This window comes from Humulus lupulus, chromosome 8 (genome assembly GCF_963169125.1).
Source record: "Humulus lupulus chromosome 8, drHumLupu1.1, whole genome shotgun sequence".
NCBI lineage: Eukaryota > Viridiplantae > Streptophyta > Magnoliopsida > Rosales > Cannabaceae > Humulus > Humulus lupulus.
The window spans coordinates 156,131,597-156,149,430 of record NC_084800.1 but is presented as its reverse complement, the minus strand read 5'-3'; the positions used below and the strand labels follow the sequence as shown (position 1 = coordinate 156,149,430).

General features: G+C 44.5%; 1 protein-coding gene across 1 annotated transcript; it reads left to right on the top strand.

The window, feature by feature from the left end:
* The first annotated feature begins 13,872 nt into the window (after window positions 1-13,872).
* LOC133796185 (uncharacterized) lies at window positions 13,873-15,005 on the top strand. The gene is made up of 2 exons (XM_062233664.1): window positions 13,873-13,996; window positions 14,206-15,005. The coding sequence occupies exons 1-2, from the start codon at window positions 13,873-13,875 to the stop codon at window positions 15,003-15,005; spliced, it is 924 nt and encodes a 307-aa protein (XP_062089648.1).
* The last annotated feature ends 2,829 nt before the right edge of the window (window positions 15,006-17,834 follow it).

The window sequence follows — 17,834 nt, the reverse complement described above, 5'->3', positions numbered from 1 at the left end:
TTAGATACGTACAAGATTGGACCCACAGGTTATGGAGCCTCTCGAGAAGTGCTACCAACAAGACTTCGGCTCTTAGTGCCAAAAGAACCTATGTTTAGCTTGTTCTTCGTTATTTTAGCTTAAGTAAGAATCAAAGAGGCTACCCTAGGTAGCCTCCTAGTTAGATCTAACCCCCCTTTATATTTACAAAGTTAGATATAAACCACGTGCTATGAATGAAACCGTTTGCTACTTCCCGTGTTTACTTTCTTCGCTGCACAAGCATTAGCCAAAGTGCCTACCGAAATAAATTTCACCAAGCACTTAGGGGGCAAGAACATGTAGCCAGCAAAAGGGCTCCTAAAAAGGGACCCTCTAATGGAGGATCCTAAAAAGAACCCCTTGCCCTCCTAACTCCTAAAAAGGGACTCTCTAACGGAGGATCCTAAAAAGGACCCCTTGCCTTCCTAACTCCTAAGGGAGACCCTCTACCAAGAGGATCCTGAAAACAACCCTCCATCAGGAGGATCCCAAAAAGGACCCTTCAATGGGGACCCCAGAGGGACCCCCTATATCAGGGCCTTAAGCGGAGTCCTTACAAGGCATCTCCTAGGATCACAAGGATTAGCTACCCGTGTGAATATCAAGGAGGCCTTAAGGACTTACAAAAAAACTATATATGGTAACGATGATAATAAATCTAGAGAGGCCACCAAGCCGTCTAGCCATAATATGGTAACGACAATAATAAGTCTAGAGCGGCCGCCAAGCCGCCTAGCCAAAAAGGATCCCAAAAGAGACCCTTGTAAAAATAGTACTATGCATAATGATGAGAAGGACGCTTCTCGCAACAAATAATAAGTGCGCGCAAAAATATATAAAAGGATAGCTAGGACCCAATGGGTCAAAATATCCTTACAAAAGTAATCAAGAGGCACCAAAAGAGGTTTCAATGAACCCTCTCGCATGGGCTCCAAAGGACCTCCAGCCTGGTAAATAAAATAGGGGAACCAACCAAACCCCATCATACAGGCTTAATAGGGCCTCAAATGCAGTAGAACAAGAAATAAACAGCAACACAAATATTTATACATTAGAAAAAAAAAGAGTTCTTGAGATAGTACAAGAGTTACCAAAAGAAAAGTAGCAGTGATAATGATATTACAAAGTAAAAAAAAAAAGAGCAAGACTACTTCAAGGCCTCCTAAAGTGGGCACTCCACAAGGCCGCTCGAGCAACGGCCTGTTCAACAAAAAAGGAGAAGTCGAAATTAGGATCCTGCCTCCACACATTGTAAAGGGCACGATCTATGGACCTGCGCTCGGTGGTGGCCCTCTCCGCCTCCAAGGAAGCATTCCTCTCCTGCGCCGACTGAAGCTCGGCCCTGAGGGCCTCGACTTCGGCCTCCAATTGGGTAACCCTCTACTGAGACGTGTCCACAATGGCCTTGGCTTCCTGGAGCTCACGCTCCAAGCGAGTGACCTTGCCTTCTAACCTCTTGGTCTTGGCCCTTATTTCCTTCCTCTTCAATGACAAGTTGGAAAATCGGGTCTGGACCTCTGACAACTTAGCATTGGTTCCATTAAGCTCTTCCTCAAGCTCCTGCACTCGGGCTGTAAGGCAGTTCCTCTCAACAGCAGATGCGGAGAGGTTGTTAGACGAGTGAACAAACCGCATAGCCAACGTATAGATCTGCACAAAATAAAAAAAAGTTAGGAACAACAACAATAAGTGACAAAAGGAAAAAATAATATATGCATAAACACCTATACATAATAGGGCCAACGCGAGGATCAGGGACTCACCCAAGCCATGGAGTTCCTTAGGTTTTCCCCAAGGTCCGTCTGAGCCACGTTCCTAAGGCCATTCCAGTCGGATACAGGGAGGCCTGAGGCAAGCTGAATGTATCGCTGTCCGAACGACGTTGCCATCCGAGTCACCCAGGGCTCCCCATCACCCAGGGCTCCCCATCCGTACTAGGGGCATCTGGCAAGAAGGGGACAGACCACCCGCTTGCCGATGCGGGAGGAGGCGCGGTGGATGTGGAATGCCGAGGCTCTGATAGATCAAAGGGGGGGACCGCAAGGCCGACGAAATCAGCCCCCGGTGATCCGATGTCATGAGGAGCCTGAGTGAAGGCTTCATGGCCCTCAGGGTCAGGGTAAATACTACACCCCGGAATGTCCTGCTGGTCTTGTGAGGGAGGGGTTATGTCCGGATCATAAGGAGCACATGGAGGACACCCCCCAGGAGATGGAGGCGGTTGGTGGAATCCCCCACGGTCAAGGGGGGCCTCCTCCGGCCCCTCCTCATCCTCATCGTCATCCGGGCAAGGTTCAGCCAAGGTCTCCTTCATCTTCGTGGACCCAGAGACGGTCCACAACAACTTGGGGTCAGAGACGGGAGTTAGCTTGTAGCAGTTCAGGTTCTTTCCGGTGAAAAGGCGCGCCGCCTCTTTCCTGGCAGGATTGGCGGTGAGGAACCGTCTCATGTCTCTCGCTTCCAACCCGACGACGGAGGGTTCGGCGAATCGCTCTGCGCAATACGAGCCATTGTCGGTGTGAGCGTAAGGCACGGAACCATAAGTTGCAAAAAAAAAAAAAAGGAAGTGAGGATCAGAGTACTTACTGGGAGTGGTCCGGAACTCCTCACAGATAGAGAGTGGACCTTCCACGAAGAAAAAGTCCCGCTTCCAAGCAACCGGGTTAGACACCGAACCCTCTATCAAAGGGGCCCCTCTGTTGGCTTTTTGTAAGTAGTAAAAGCCTTTTGAATTGTGGAGGGGCATAAAGTTGTAGAGGAAATGTACCTCGGTGGCCGTAGGGGAGCGTTTCAACAGTTTCATGTACGCAATGAAAAGGCAGCTCAAAGTCAGCCAGCCATTGGGTGCCAGCTGAAGCGGGGCAAGATCGAAGTAGTTGAGGACTGCAACAAAGAACGGGTGCAGCGGAATGGTACCAGCCGCTTTTAGAATTTGCTCGCTGAGGGCCACGAAGCTGAGCGTAGGCCGGTCGGCCCGGCATGCCTCCAAAGGGGCGTATAGAGCATAATCTGGAGGGACGCGATAATCATTCACAATGTCTATCAGTTTGTTGTCGGACATGCGCGACACCAGCTCGGACGCTAGTAAAGGGGCGTCGTCCTGCTCGTGAGTAGACACCTGTCGGCGTGCCTTCAGTATATCTGCAAAATCAAAAGAAAAATGTGAGGAAGAGATAGAGTACTTGACCCTCCATTTTTTCTTCCTAGCAAGAGTCTTCCATCGAGGGAGCGACGGCGGAAGTGCTAAGCTAGGACAAACTGAGACTACGGGCTGAGGAGAAGCAGAAGCAGCCCCCTGACAGTCATCAAGCGAGGATGGGCTGGAAAGCTCAGGCGGAAGGTGTCCCTCCATAAACTCTAACTCCCATTGTAAGTCAAAAAGGGTCATCCTAAGGCTCGCTACGTGGTCGCTATGGCCTGGGGGGGAAGGTTCTCCGTCTCCTCTCGACACCGAATCAATTTCGCTCTCCACAACCCAAATTTTATGCCTAAGTTCAGCCATGCACTCAAGGTGGCGGATGCGGGCTTGCCTTAAGGAGTCATAGTCCTGGTGAGGGTTGCCCTCAGGGGACTCTGAGTCTGAGGACAGGTCAATAAACTCAGCCCCTGGGGGTATGTCGGACGGGCCGTCACTGGCCATGAAACCACGTCCCAACAACAAAAAGGGGTTCACGTATAAACGAGAGAAAGGCTACAAAAACACAAAGGAATAGGCTTAATATCTCTAGATGCAAACGCCCTAAATGGCCCACTACAGGGTATAAAAAAAAAGAGGAGGAGGGGCGTGCATATGGTCAAACTCACTACAAGCTCAGGCTAAGGTACCCCGTCCCGAGTACTGCTAGTTTGGACCCGATAAAAAAATAAAAGGGAGAAGGAAAGAAAATATACCTCAAGTGATTAAGAGAGCGGAGTTGGGGTCCAAAGGAGGTCGTGGAGCGAAAAGCACCAAAGAGTCGAAAATGCGCGTCTGCAAGAATGGACCAGAAAGATGTGTTAGTCTTCAAATGGTCATGCCAAGAAATTAGCCCATACTTAAAAAAAAAAAATGATGATGAAAATGAAGTGAAAAAGTAAAATTAAAAGAACTATGGCAAAAATGAGGTTGTGAGGGATTGAACCCTTCTCCTCTTGAAAAAGGAAGGGCTCCTCAAACCAATAAGCCAAAGAGGTAAGGTGAAAATATTAGGCCATGCATGAGGGCCTATTTATAGGAATCAAGGTGAATAGTCTACAAGAGCACCTAAAGGTCCTCTCCTAGACTGGGTGGCATGTGTGGACGCTCAATATTCCGCATCCATATAAGATCCCGTAAAGGTCCATCATCCTTTGACGGCAACTTCGGATCAACTCACGATGCATGAGGTCCCAGCCCCGTCACCATGGCCTCGCTCGGCCGTACCCAAGGCCCTCCTCGCGCGCGCACCACCAGGCGTCGCTCAGCCATCGCGCGCGCCTCTCCCTGGCGTCGCTCGACCACCGCTCGCGCATCTCCATGGCCTCGCTCGGCCGTGCCCCAGGCGCGAGGCCCTCCTTGCGCGTGCACCACCTGGCATCGCTCGGCCACTGCGCGCGCGTCTCCCTGGCGTCGCTCGGCCACCGCGCACGCGTCTCCATGGCGTCGCTTGTCTGTACTTCGGTGCTCATGGTCCCAGAGAGGCCTTGCCAAATAGGCCCCGTGGTGGCCTCGCCCATGCCCACGGAGGGTCCTCGCCCAATAGGCCCGTGGTGGCCTCGCCCATGCCCACGGAGGGGCCTCGCCAAATAGGCCCCATGGTGGCCTCGCCCATGCCCACGGAGGGGCCTCGCCAAATAGGCCCCGTGGTGGCCTCGCCCATCCCCACGGAGGGGCCTCGCCAAATAGGGCCCGTGGTGGCCTCGCCCATGCCCACGGGGGGGCCTCGCCCATGCCCACTGGGGGGCCTCGCCAAATAGGCCCTGTGGTGGCCTCGCCCATGGCCTCATGGGGGTCACATCCGCAGCACACTCAGCCTCATGAGCAGCCAAGAGAGCCGCGCCATCAATAAGCCTTCAAAGGGTCCCATTCCTTACGCCTAGAGACCCCTATGCTTAGAGCCTCCAGTACGAGTTGAATGGGACATACTTGTACGACCAAGTACTGAGTACGGACACCAGTACCAGTGGGACTGCTGGGGTAAGAGTTATGGCCCGTACATCTATGGCCAAGGGTCAGAGTCGACACCAATACCACCTGCGCCACTACGCCTGCCGCCACTCATCAGACATGGGTACAAACAAGTAGTGGAGACATCCTTCTGACACCTGCTCCTGTACTGATGTACGACCACAACCTCTGAAGCTACTCCCCTGACATAGTACTTATGTACCATTTGGTCTCCTGGACCACCATGTACCTAAGGCCATTAGAGGCTACTATAAAATGAACTGGAACACCACCTGAAATGGGGTTGGAAATTTTACTGTAGCAAAGGCTTCAGTGTGAATGAAAGACTAAATTCTCCATTATTGTTCTATCATTGTTCTTGAGTGATTGTTTAAGTTTCTACAACTTTTCCATTAATGATCTTGACTTGATAATTTTTCCAACTCAACTTAGTTGACGAGTTCTCACCGTCAACAACAATGTAATTCTATTTCTTTTATAGATCTTCGTATGATAAATATATGAAATGTCTACACTAATAAAACAATGAAACCTAAACAACAAAAGATTTCACATGATATGAAATGTATCTATGGCATCTAAGACTTGGCCATACTAACTTTAGTAGAATTCAAAAACTAGTTAGAGACGGGCCTCTAAGTGAGTTAAGGGTCTGTACTTTACCAATTTGAAATTCTTGTTTAGAAGGTTAAATTCCCAAGCATCCTCCCTCCTCTAAACGTTTAAGAGCCAAAGAATATTTTGAGTTACTTCACACGAGAATTTATGGTCCAATGAACATTCAAGCTAGAAGAGTTTATGAGTATTATGTCACCTTAATTGATGACTAGTCTAGATACAATCATGTTTAATTGTTGCAATGTAAATCAGAAACTTTTGAAAAGTTTGCCAAGGTTGAAATTCAACTAGGAAAAACCCATAAAACACATAGATTAGATCGAGACAAAGAATACCTCGACAATGAATTCAAAGATTTCTTAATAGAGCACGAAATAGTTTCACAACTCATTGCCCCAGGTACTATGAAATATCCGATGAGAATGTAGATGAGTTGTTGGTTTCCAGTTGTTGGCTCAAAATCATGAAACTTGTGATGGAATCTATGTACTCCAACTTTGTCTAGAATCTCGTAGAATCGCCTCAAGATGTAAGATTGATTGGGTGCAAAAAGAGAAAGAGAGTAGTGGATGGGACAGTAGAGACTTTCTAGGCAAGAGTCATAGCCAAAGGTTACGCACACAGGTAGGGTGTGGACTATGAAGAAACATTCTCCATTGTGGTCATTCTAAAATCTATTCGCATCCTCTTATCCTTAGCTGACTATTTTGATTGTGAATTTTGGAAAATGGACGTCATAATGGAAAAATTTAAATGGCCATCTCGACGAAAGCATATTTATGATGTAACTAGAGGGTTTCGTGGAGAAGAGTCAAGAGAAAAAGGTTTGCAAGATGCATCAGTCAATCCATCAACTGAAGAAGGCTTCTAAGGCATGGAACATAAGATTTGACTTAGCTGTTAAATCTTATGGCTTTAAAAAATGATGATGAGCCTTGTGTGTACAAGTTCATTCCCCAACTTTTGAGAGTAGTGTTGATCCATTACACGATAAAGGTAGATGAATTCATCAAATTTATGCAAGGAAACACCACTATAACAAAGCACGCTTAGAAGTTTGATCATTTGGAGTTTGCAAAGAATTTGGTTCTGAATGAAGCCTAAAGAATAGATAGGTTTATAAGAGGTCTGAAGCCTATAATTGCAAGAGACGTAGAAATTTTGAGCATCGGGGTGTTGACCTACACTTAGGCTTTGGAAAGAGCTTTAAAGGGTTAACTTAAGAAAATAGGATTTGATAGGACAATGCTGCAAGAGAGATGCATGGAAACAAAAAAATAAAGGCAACAAGAACAAGGATCATGCTTCAGGGTCGTTCTTATTATACGTTGGACTTGGACTTGAGGTAAGAAAACTACACCTGCTCTGCGTTTAGGGCTTGGCCCGATTATAGTACATGATTAATGTTATGTTGAGAATTCTTTATTCAATAGATTAAATGTGTTCTGATTACCTATGTTATGTAATAACTATTGGTCAGTATATTTTATTAGGAAGCTCAACTTATAAGCTAAAGATTTATCTAAGTTATCAGATGAAGGGCTTAGCTTAATAGTCAAGGGTATAGCCAGTTCTAAGGGACTCAACTTATTAGTCGATGGTTAAGACTCGAATTATCTATTGAAGGTTAAAAGACTCGACTTATCAGTCGAAGGTTAAAGACTCGACTTATCTGTTGAAGGTTACAGACTCGACTTATAAGTCAAAGGTTAAAGACTTGACTTATTAGTCGAAGGTTAAAAGACTCAACTTATCAGTCAAAGGTTAAAGCACTCGACTTATCAGTCAAAGGTTAAACGACTCGACTTATCAATGAAGGCTACTAACTCGACTTATTAGTCGAAGGCTACCGACATGACTTATCTGTCGTAGGTTAAGGACTCGACATATCAATCGAAGGCTACAAACTCGACTTATCAGTTGCAGGTTAAGAACTCGACTTATCAGTTGAAGGCTATAGACTCGACTTATCAATCGCCTGTTAAGGACTCGACTTATCAGTCGAAGGTTGTAGACTTGGCTTATCAGTCGAAGTTTAAGGATTCAACTTATTTGTCAAATGTAAAAAGGCTCAAATTATCGGTCAAACATTAAAAAGGCTCGACTTATCGGTCGACGGTTAAGAGACTATGCCTATAAGTCGAAGGTTTAAAGGCTCGGCTTAGTTTCGAGGGTGGAAATAGCGTGCTAACCGCTGGGCGATTGGTTTAAACCAAAACGAAAGTGAGATATATTCTTTAATTTCCCTAGGGTCGTGTGGAATATTAAACATCAGACCTGCTTGGCCAGCACTAAGGCTGGTTGTATGAGAGATTGGGAGATATGTCTTAATATGACTCTATAGTTACTTATTTTGAGTGATTGCATGCATGAGTAGGGTTATTACTTCTAGGCATTCTAATTATGAATATGTAATTTGATAATGTACTTCTTATAAGCATGACTATGTTTTCTTGTTGAGCCTCAGCTCACATGTGCTAAATGGTGTAGGTAAAGGAAAGGAAAAGCTAGACCAGCCATGAGTTGGAGAGCTTCAGGGGTGGAGCGTACATATACGGTCTGCTCGTCCGCCATGACTGAGGTTATCAGTTGAAACTGGGGTTGGAACCAGATTTTGGTGCATAGGTAAGCTTTTGTATACATTTATGGGTAGTATTTGTTTCTAAACTATGTTGGGATCCCCTGTATTGAAGTCAAACTCTTTTAATGAAATGGTTGACTTTTGACCAAAATTGTTAGTACCTGAACCTGTGGTTAGTTTTAATTACACGATTTAAGTCCAAATGGCTCGTTTTGCGAGTTAAACACTATTTCAATTACACAGTGTAACGGTCCTGGATTAGGAGGACTTTACAACTTGGTATCAGAGCGGTTTAGGTTTAAAGGTTCCTGAAGATTGGCTGGGCATGTTCACTTGTCGCTGAAGACAAGCTTGACATAGGGTTCATTAATTATTTATGTTAATTTGTGTTTTCCTCCCTATTTGACATAAGAATGTCTTATTGGCATGCTTGGTTAGGAAGCATGAGTTATACTAATAAGGCCTAGCCCTTAGATGTTATGTTTATGATAAGAGATGTGCTTATTAGCACTATTACTGTTATGAATATTGAGAAGAATGTGCTTATTAGCACCATGATTGAGCATGAATGTAAATTCACTTGCTAGTTAGCATGTGTTATCCCAAAAATTAACATGTATGTGTGGCACCAGAATTGGACACGTTGAGTAGGCTGGGCAAAACTCTGACATGGTGGTTGGTGTATATCTGTAGAGTATACGACCAGTTACTACTAGCCAGACTATCTCCAAAAGCTAAGCTGCTCGACAGGACCCCAGAAACTTACTGTTCAGTGTAATGGTCACTGCTCAGGACACTTGTTAGGAGAGTAGCTGGTCGGTGTGACGAACAGACATACTTACCCGGATGAAAGAAATTACACTCTGCATTAGTACTCCGCAAAAATCGCCCAACCACCCACAAAAAGTGCCTAACAGCCCTGAAGACTTGGTCAAACTTCCTAACAAATTAGACTGTAACTACCTACAAGAATATAGGGATATTTCCCATCAGTTACACTCGAGCGCAACTCCTGGGCGACAAAAGCAGTATAAATACGAACCCTCTACCACAGTGGAGGGAGTTCAGAGAAATTGCCTACTGACCAGTATTAAAAACATACCGAGTAGCCTGGCGTGGTACTTAGCAGCGATTCTGCCATTTTGTATTGTTATTTACACTTAGAAATCTACATGTATTCATTGTTTATCTTGTGTAAACCCTTAAGATCAATACAAATCTAAGAGGAAGTAGGTCGTTACCAATCATTGGGGCCGAACCTCTATAAATCCTATTGTTTAATTTATTATTTATTGCTCATTATTATTAAGTTCTTGGATCATTTATGGTGCATTGATTGTATAATTGAAAGCTCTCTAATTAATTATTAGACTTCGCGTTAGTGGGCTAAAAAACCAGTCAACATTTTGGTGCTTTCATTGAGAGCCTAAGACAATCACATTCAGATTCTATTGCTGCAAGGATGGTAGTCTCAACTAGAAGGTCAAGCCAAGAGCCTCCATAGCCCGAGGCTGAAGTCTCTCACCAAGTCCCATCAATGAGCAATTTCAATGGGTAGCGAAGTGATTTGCCTCCTGGGAATCCATCTAGTGTTGGGGGGCAAACCGTTGGGCCCACAGCACCAGGACGCGGAGCTGCTGCCTCTTCTTTAATCACCCATGCAAGAACACCAGGTGGAGTTGCTGCATAGGGTACCGACCAGCCAAGACCAAGAGCTTGAGATCTTGGATGGTATGAGCCCCACGTAGTTATTGAAGGACTTAACTCTGAAATTGATAAGATAAGGAAAGTCATGGGGCAGATGCAGAATCATCTTGCCACCATGAACCACTACGCAAGAGGTCCTGAATGAGGCTTTTGAAAAACAAAGGAGATATTTTCAGGAATGGATGGATCGACATGCCCAGGAGGTGCAAGCCCGTCAGGAGGACATGGAACGTCGGACTCGGGAAGTTGCTGAATCCATCCGCAATTATATGCAACAGCAGCAAACCCAATGTATGGGAATTGCAGTTGGAACTACTGCCCAAAACCAACAACGTCCTCCCATTTTTGGTTTTGGTGAGGGTGTCATGCATGGACTAGAGACTCAACCTCAAAATGGGAATCAGGGTCTAACCACGAGTCACAGGTGTGGTCAGGGCGCCCAAGCCAAGAACAATAGATGATCCTTACCAGCTGATGAACAGGTCCTGCCAAGGAGTTGAATGAGACAGGACCAAGCAGGAAATTTTCAGCCAAGATCTCAGGGCAGTGGCCGTGATAGGAATCCTGGAGCTATAGGATGGGATGGAAACCCCCGAGCTCCAGCACCGAATAGGAGTGGTCAACCCCAAAACTACCAACAGCATCCTGGTCGGAACAAACAACATCAAGAATATCGACCAACATCTCGAAGAGAAGAGCCGAAGGTTAGTAGTGCATACAAACCCCATTATGTTGATGGGTATGACCATGATGAGGCAGCAAGCCAAGTTCGCCAGGAAAATAACCAAGGCCAATAGAAAAATCAAGGTTAGAGAGGTAACCAGCCCGAAGGATCATTTGTCCCACAAGGACGGGATATCCCGAACAACCAACCACCTTGAGGTGGAGGGTTTCAGGGAGTACCTCTAGTACCAGGCCGAGCAGACAGCAAAAATGCCAGAGGCAGACCTTGGCAAAACTCTATTTTCAACCGAATGGGCCCTATGGGAGGTAAAGACCTTCGGGATGCTCTTAATCGAAGCAGGGAAAATTGGGATTCGAACAACATAGCTCCGCCTGAGCCTGTTCGGGACCTGAGGTCCCCAATGCAGCGCAGCCTTAAGCAGCAGCAGACCCTAACATCAAGGACTAGCTGGATTTGTTAACCCGACTGGAAAGGGACTTGAAAACCCCCAAGTTAGCAGGTATTGAAATGGAGAGGCAGAGAGTTTCCCCATTTTCTGACCTTATTAATCAACTGCCCATACCTGTCAAATTCTAAATATCGACATGGAAGAAGTACACTGGACTGGAGGACCCAGTGTGTAACGCCCTGGATAGCCAAGACCGTTACACTGTGTATTTTTAAAGGTGCAGGACTTGCTAATCAGGTCATTTAGTTAAAAACGTGTTTGCTAAAGTCATTAATGTGCTAGGGTTAAAAGGTTTTGGTCTGAAGAGAAACTTTCCATATAATTAAACATTTAAGACATGGGATCCCAAAAGAGATAGCACTTAAGAGTTTGTTTACAAAATTTCCAGTGTAGAGATAAACACTAGCCATTCTAAAGGCAAAACAGATGTTTATGGTTCTCCTGTCCCTGTCTTCCCTCAACCGTGGCGGTTGAGCAGCTGTTCATGTACATTCTGCTCCCAGAGCTCTCTAAATCAAGGCTGATCAAGCTTGCCCTTGCCTTTACCTACACCACAAAGCACTCGTGAGCCAAGGGCTAGCAAGAAAACGTAATATCACAACACGAGTACTGATAATAATTATAAACCCCTTTAAGCATGTTTAAACATTTAGCAATCCCTAATAAACATATAACATACTGACATAAGCATGAATTCATAACCTAACAATTAGCCAATCAGCATATCATATTCAACAGTCAACCACAATAACCAGATTACACAATAATTAGGGTCGACACCCTTAGGTCGCACCCTCTGTTTCCCCACTGACTCCGGTCCGCTTAAACCGAGCTCAGTGCATAATAAGCTGTCCTCAGCTACCAGTGGCCGAGCCGCGCCCTGTGTGCTAATGTATTCATAGAAAATCTTAGGTCGTTTGTCTACCATTTACATGGCATAACACCATCCTTTACAGAGCATGCAAAACAGGGAACCCCTAGCCCCATTATGAATCCACAACCGGGTGCAGTTTTCTTACCATTAATTTCCAAATGGTTCGATTACGAGAAACACCCCTTGAGCACGATCTGTCTCCCGAGCCCTAGCTTTTACCTAGTCACAACCAAGATAAGGGATTCCATTAATATTTGAATAAAGGTTTATGGGTGAAGTTCTAGCGTCCGAGACATCGAATTCCACCAAGCTCAGTGGTGGAGTCGATCCCGAGAACCTTAGGTTAGGTTCCCACATTGAAAACCTTCAAATAACCAAAAATTCCCTTAAGGGTTGTTGCCCTAAAGACTTGCGCCACGGCCCTCCCCCTAAAACAGAGGCTAGGCCTCTCTGACCACAGACACGCACCGCGGCCCTGCCCTGTGGCGCCGCGGCGCTTCCTTACTGCAGAGCCTCCTTGGCTCTTCTTTGCTTCGCAGGGCAGCGTCACTCAAGAACAAAGCCTCAGCCCAGCCCCTCATGCCCAGAAAATCCACCATTTTTACATTCCAACCTTTCTCAAAACCACCCCAAACCATCCTAATTCCAAAATCCTTTTATCACAAAACTTCTAACATGATTCTATCAACATAATCCAGCATAAAACCTAGCATAGAAACTCATTAAAATCCCATTTTAATTTATAAAACCCAGAAGCTCAAGAACATAGAAACTAGCTATGAAACACCAGAATTCAACCATTAAATCATAGATCCAAGCTTACCTCCACTACAGAACCAACTCCCTTAACGATTCCTGAGCTAAAACCCAAGCTTTCTAGCTTCAATTCAGTCCTTAAATTTCAAAACCATAAACACTTTAAAACCCAGCCAAAACACAGAATTAATCACCATGCACAAAGCTTATATCTTACCTCAATTCTTGATTGAACTCCTTAGCTGAACACTGGACTAATCCTTCAAGATTCCAGCCCAAACCACTGAATTCCCAGCTGAATTCCTTAAGTTTTCTGTGGTTTTTCTTCGAGAGAGAAAGGGAGAAAGAGGGAGGGTCAGTTCCTTGTGTTCCACTATGTTATGAGATTTTACTTAGTCTATCCCTAGGTGATTAAGTTAATCCCAAGGCTCGGGGTGCCAGAAACGTCCCCGAGGGCAAAATGGTAGAATTCCTCAGTATTCCCGCCTAAGCTTCCTAACCTCAAATATATTTCCAATTATTTATTTCCATAACCCACTAATCTCTATAACCTTCCAGTACTTAAATTACCCATTGACTTGCCCAAAGTCAAGTATTAAGCCCTGTTGTGACTTTCCTGCTAACTAGCTCCCTAGGATCGCCTCAAGTCGCATGCTGCAGATTTACCCACATAATAATGTGGTTCTCGCAAATAAAGCATATAATCACATTTATAATCATATATCCATACAAGCATGCTTATCATATAATCATGCATTAAATTAATAAATTCACACATAAGCCGCTTATGCCCTCCCGGCACACTAATCAAGGCCCTTAAGCCATATTAGTGTTTTTGGGTCGTTACACAGTGTCTCATGTTCACAACTTAGAACTACAGACTGATTTGTATGGAGTTTGGGATAATGCCAGGTGCAGGATCTTCCTAGCCACTCTGTCAGAAATCTCCCAGCAATGGTTCTTCAAGCTACAGCCAGGGTCGATTACATCATTGGATGGATTTGTACGCACATTCTATTCCCAATTCTCCTTAGCAATGCATCTTCCCGCCGAGCCGAATGACCTGGTGGACATAAAACAAAGAGATAATGAACCTTTGAAGGACTACATTCAACATTTTATGCGGGAAGCCACCAAAGTGAAATCCCTTAGTGATGACGGTAAATTAATAGCCATCAATTCGTGAGTTAAGGTAAAGAGTCTGTTCTGGAGCAGTTTAAAGAGGAAGTCTGCACGTACCACCTATGAGTTCCTTAATCGAGCAGAGGAATTCATTAAGCTCGAGGAGGCCAAGCAGAAGGTGGATAATTCAATTTAGACGGCTACTTAGCACGGGAAAACAGATGTTGGGAATAAACCAAACCTGCAGAGGGAGGAAAGAATGTGGCTAAGAATGGCAAACGCAGTAATGGGGTTGGAACTAGCGGTAAACATAATGACAATAAGGAGCCTAAGACCACCGAGAAGCCCATGCCACAGGAATATGTCCCTAAATTTAGTACTTACTCCATCTTGTTGGAGACCCGGGCAGACATTTTTAATGCCACACAGGTTGTTGTACCATACAGAAGACCTCCACCAATGAGGAAGGATGTTAACAGATGGGATATGACCAAATTCTGTCGATTTCACAATGACTATGGTCATCAAATCATTGAATGTAACCACCTGAAGGAGGAGATAGAATTCCTCATTCGAAAAAACAATGCTCATCTGAAGAGGAATATACGGCCGACTGCCGACCAGCATCATCAACAGCCTCATCAGCAAAAGTCTCAGCAGTATCAGAACAATCAACCTCTCCTACCACCACCAGTTGCTGGTCGGCTAGATATGATCTGTGGCAGGCCACATTTGGTCGGCAACTCTGGAAAATCTCTAGAAAGATACCCTCGTTTCCTTAGGCACAAGCAGGATGAAGATGTATTGGCTGTCCAGGAGCGTACTCCCAAACAACCTCGCTACGAGTGTGAGCCCATCACGTTCAGTGAGGAACACACAAGTCACGTACATCATCTGGATAACGACCCGTTGGTAGTAGAAGTACAGATTGCTAATATGATCGTGGCCCGAACGATGATTGACCATGGGTCATCTGCCAACATCCTGTTTGAGAGTACCATGGAGAGGATGAATTTAAGCATCAAAGATCTTGAACCATGCGAGTAGCTACTGTATGGATTTACAGGGAATGGTATGGCCCTAGCAAGAAGCATAAGGTTGTTGTTGATGGTGGGGATGGCATCTAACAGTAACATTGTAATGACTTTGCTCGTGGTAATAGACATCCCTTCTCCGTACAACGCCATGATAGACCGACCAGCCATGTATGATTTCCAAGCAGTCACTTCATTATTCCATCTACTTGCAAAATTTCCATCCCCGGCAGGTATAGGATGTCTGAAAGGGAACCAACTGGTGGCCAAAGAATGTTATAATTAATCAGTATAAAAGGCAAGGAAGGCAGCCTACACCGCACAGCCTGAGGGCCTAGTGTGTGTGTGTGTGGGGGGGGGGGGGGCGGAAGACATAGACCCTTGTTTTGGGGATATTGATACAAGGGTAGGTATTAGAAGAGGTCCCGCATGACCCAAAACACCCGACCAGGGTTATCAAGGTAGGAAAAGAGTTGTCTAGGAACATAAGATCCGCCTTGATCCAGTTCCTGTGGAACAACCAAGATGTATTCGCCTGGTCTCATGATGATAAGGTGGGGATCTGCCCAACCATTATAAGCCACACCCTCAATTTTGATACCAAACACTTCAAGCCCGTACAACAGAAAAGAAGGTTATTGGATCAAACGAGGGCATGGGCATTGAAGGGAGAAGTGGAGAATCTTCGAAATAATTACTTCATTAGGGAAGCTTTCTATCCAGTATGGGTGTCCAATCCTATGTTAATACCGAAGCCTAATCACAAGTGGAGGGTGTGCATAGATTTCACCAATTTGAATAAGGCATGCCCCAAGGACTGTTTCCCACTTCCGATAATTGACCAGCTAGTGGACGCTACAGTCGGCCATGAGATCTTAACCTTTATGGATGCCTATTCGGGGTACAACCAAATAAGTACGCATCTGCCTGACCAGGAGCACACCAGCTTCTGCACAGATGTGGAGTTGTATTGTTATAAAGTTATGCCATTCGGCCTAAAAAATGTTGGAGTCACGTATCAATGACTGGTAAATCGTATGTGCAAAGACCAGATAAGAAATAACATGGAGATTTACGTGGATGATATGTTGGTGAAATCCAAAAAGGTTGGGGGGCACATTGAGGACTTGGAGGAATGCTTCAACATCTTGAGGCAATATAGAATGAAATTGAACCCCTTAAAATGCTCCTTTGGTGTGTGGTCGAGAAATTTTTTGGGATTCATAGTGAACTCCAGGGGGATTATAGCAAACCTCGATAAGATTAAGGCATTGCTGGAAACACCCTCACCAACCAGGATCAAGGACATGCAGAGCCTAATAGGACGCATAGCAGCACTAAGCAGATTCATGTCCAAATCTACTGACAAATGTATTCATTTTTCAATATCCTTAGAGATACAAAGAAATTTGAATGGAGCGAGGAGTGCGAACAAGCTTTCCAAGCTCTAAAGAAGCAACTGGCACAACCCTCGATTCATTCAAAACCTCTGGAGGGTGAAGAACTGTGCATATACCTAGTAGTAACTCAACATGTTGTTAGTGCAGTCTTGGTCAGAGAAGAAAACAAGTTTTAGCATATAGTCTACTATGTTAGTAAAAGGCTAGTCGAAGCCGAGAGCATGTGTCCTCTAATTGAAAAAGTCACTTACCACCTGCTCCTGTCATCCAGAACACTTCACCCATACTTCCAAGCTCATCCCATAAAGGTTCTTACTGACAAAACATTGCACCCATACTCTCAGTTACAACTGCCAAATTTCCTCCTACCATGGTGAGAGGAAAAATAGTTGCTCAAAAGTCCACCGGAGCCAAAAAAAATCATTGCCAACCCCTTACTCGATGTTACGAGTCTCGTTATATTCCTATTCCAAACCCTGCACGACCAGCTCCTCTAAGAAACCAAGAATCAACTGCCTCTTCTACTAGAGCTAGTCACAAACATGCACCAATCCAATTTCACCTTCATTCTATGATCGATAAATCGACGAGTGAACAATCGATTAGATGTCAAGTAGTACAAAATTCTTCCTTTTTTCAGAGAGTCCTGGACTTGCATCCTTACAAATACAATCTTTAGGAAGTTCACTTGCAGCTTATGAAATCTAACAAAAGAGCAAATTGTTCAAATGGATTTTTCAAAGCTCGGTTGACTTACAATTGTAAAGCGAATGAAATTCTTCCCCTTCACTCATATTTTAAAGTCGTGTGTGATTATTTCGAGATCGTACCTTTCCAAATAACCCCTAATGGATACAAAAAGATATCCACCTTATGTATATTATACAAGTAATTGGAATGGCCTACTCCCAGTTAGATCGAAATAAATTATCTGTTTGATTTAAAATCAATTATGAGATAGTGTGGAACTAGTTTTTTCCACCTTTACCATTAAGATAGGAAAAAGTACCTACATGGCACATCCCATAAGTCCAATGTCGTTGAATAACAAAAGAAGTACTTTCTAATAATGGATTTGCTAACCACGTATATGGCTTTCCAGCATGTAAGTAATAAATCTTTTTCTCTTATAATCAAAATCTTTCCACTTTGTGTGAATTTGTAATAATACCTTGGTCGATAGGTCCTTGGGTTCAACTAACTCCTAATGATGATATTCGTCGAAGATCGGTCATTTTGTCCAAACTCTTTGACATATAAAAAAGTTGTAAGACCTTGGTCATTCCAGCTAATCTTTGAAAACTTGGCTAATTTAACCCCCACCACTTTATTATCATAAAAGGTGATCATGTCGTCGAGGACACTAGTGACTAGGTTTCCAGTAATCAAATTGAATGTAAAGAACTACATTTCATTATGAGGGAAGTTTGTCGATGAAATAG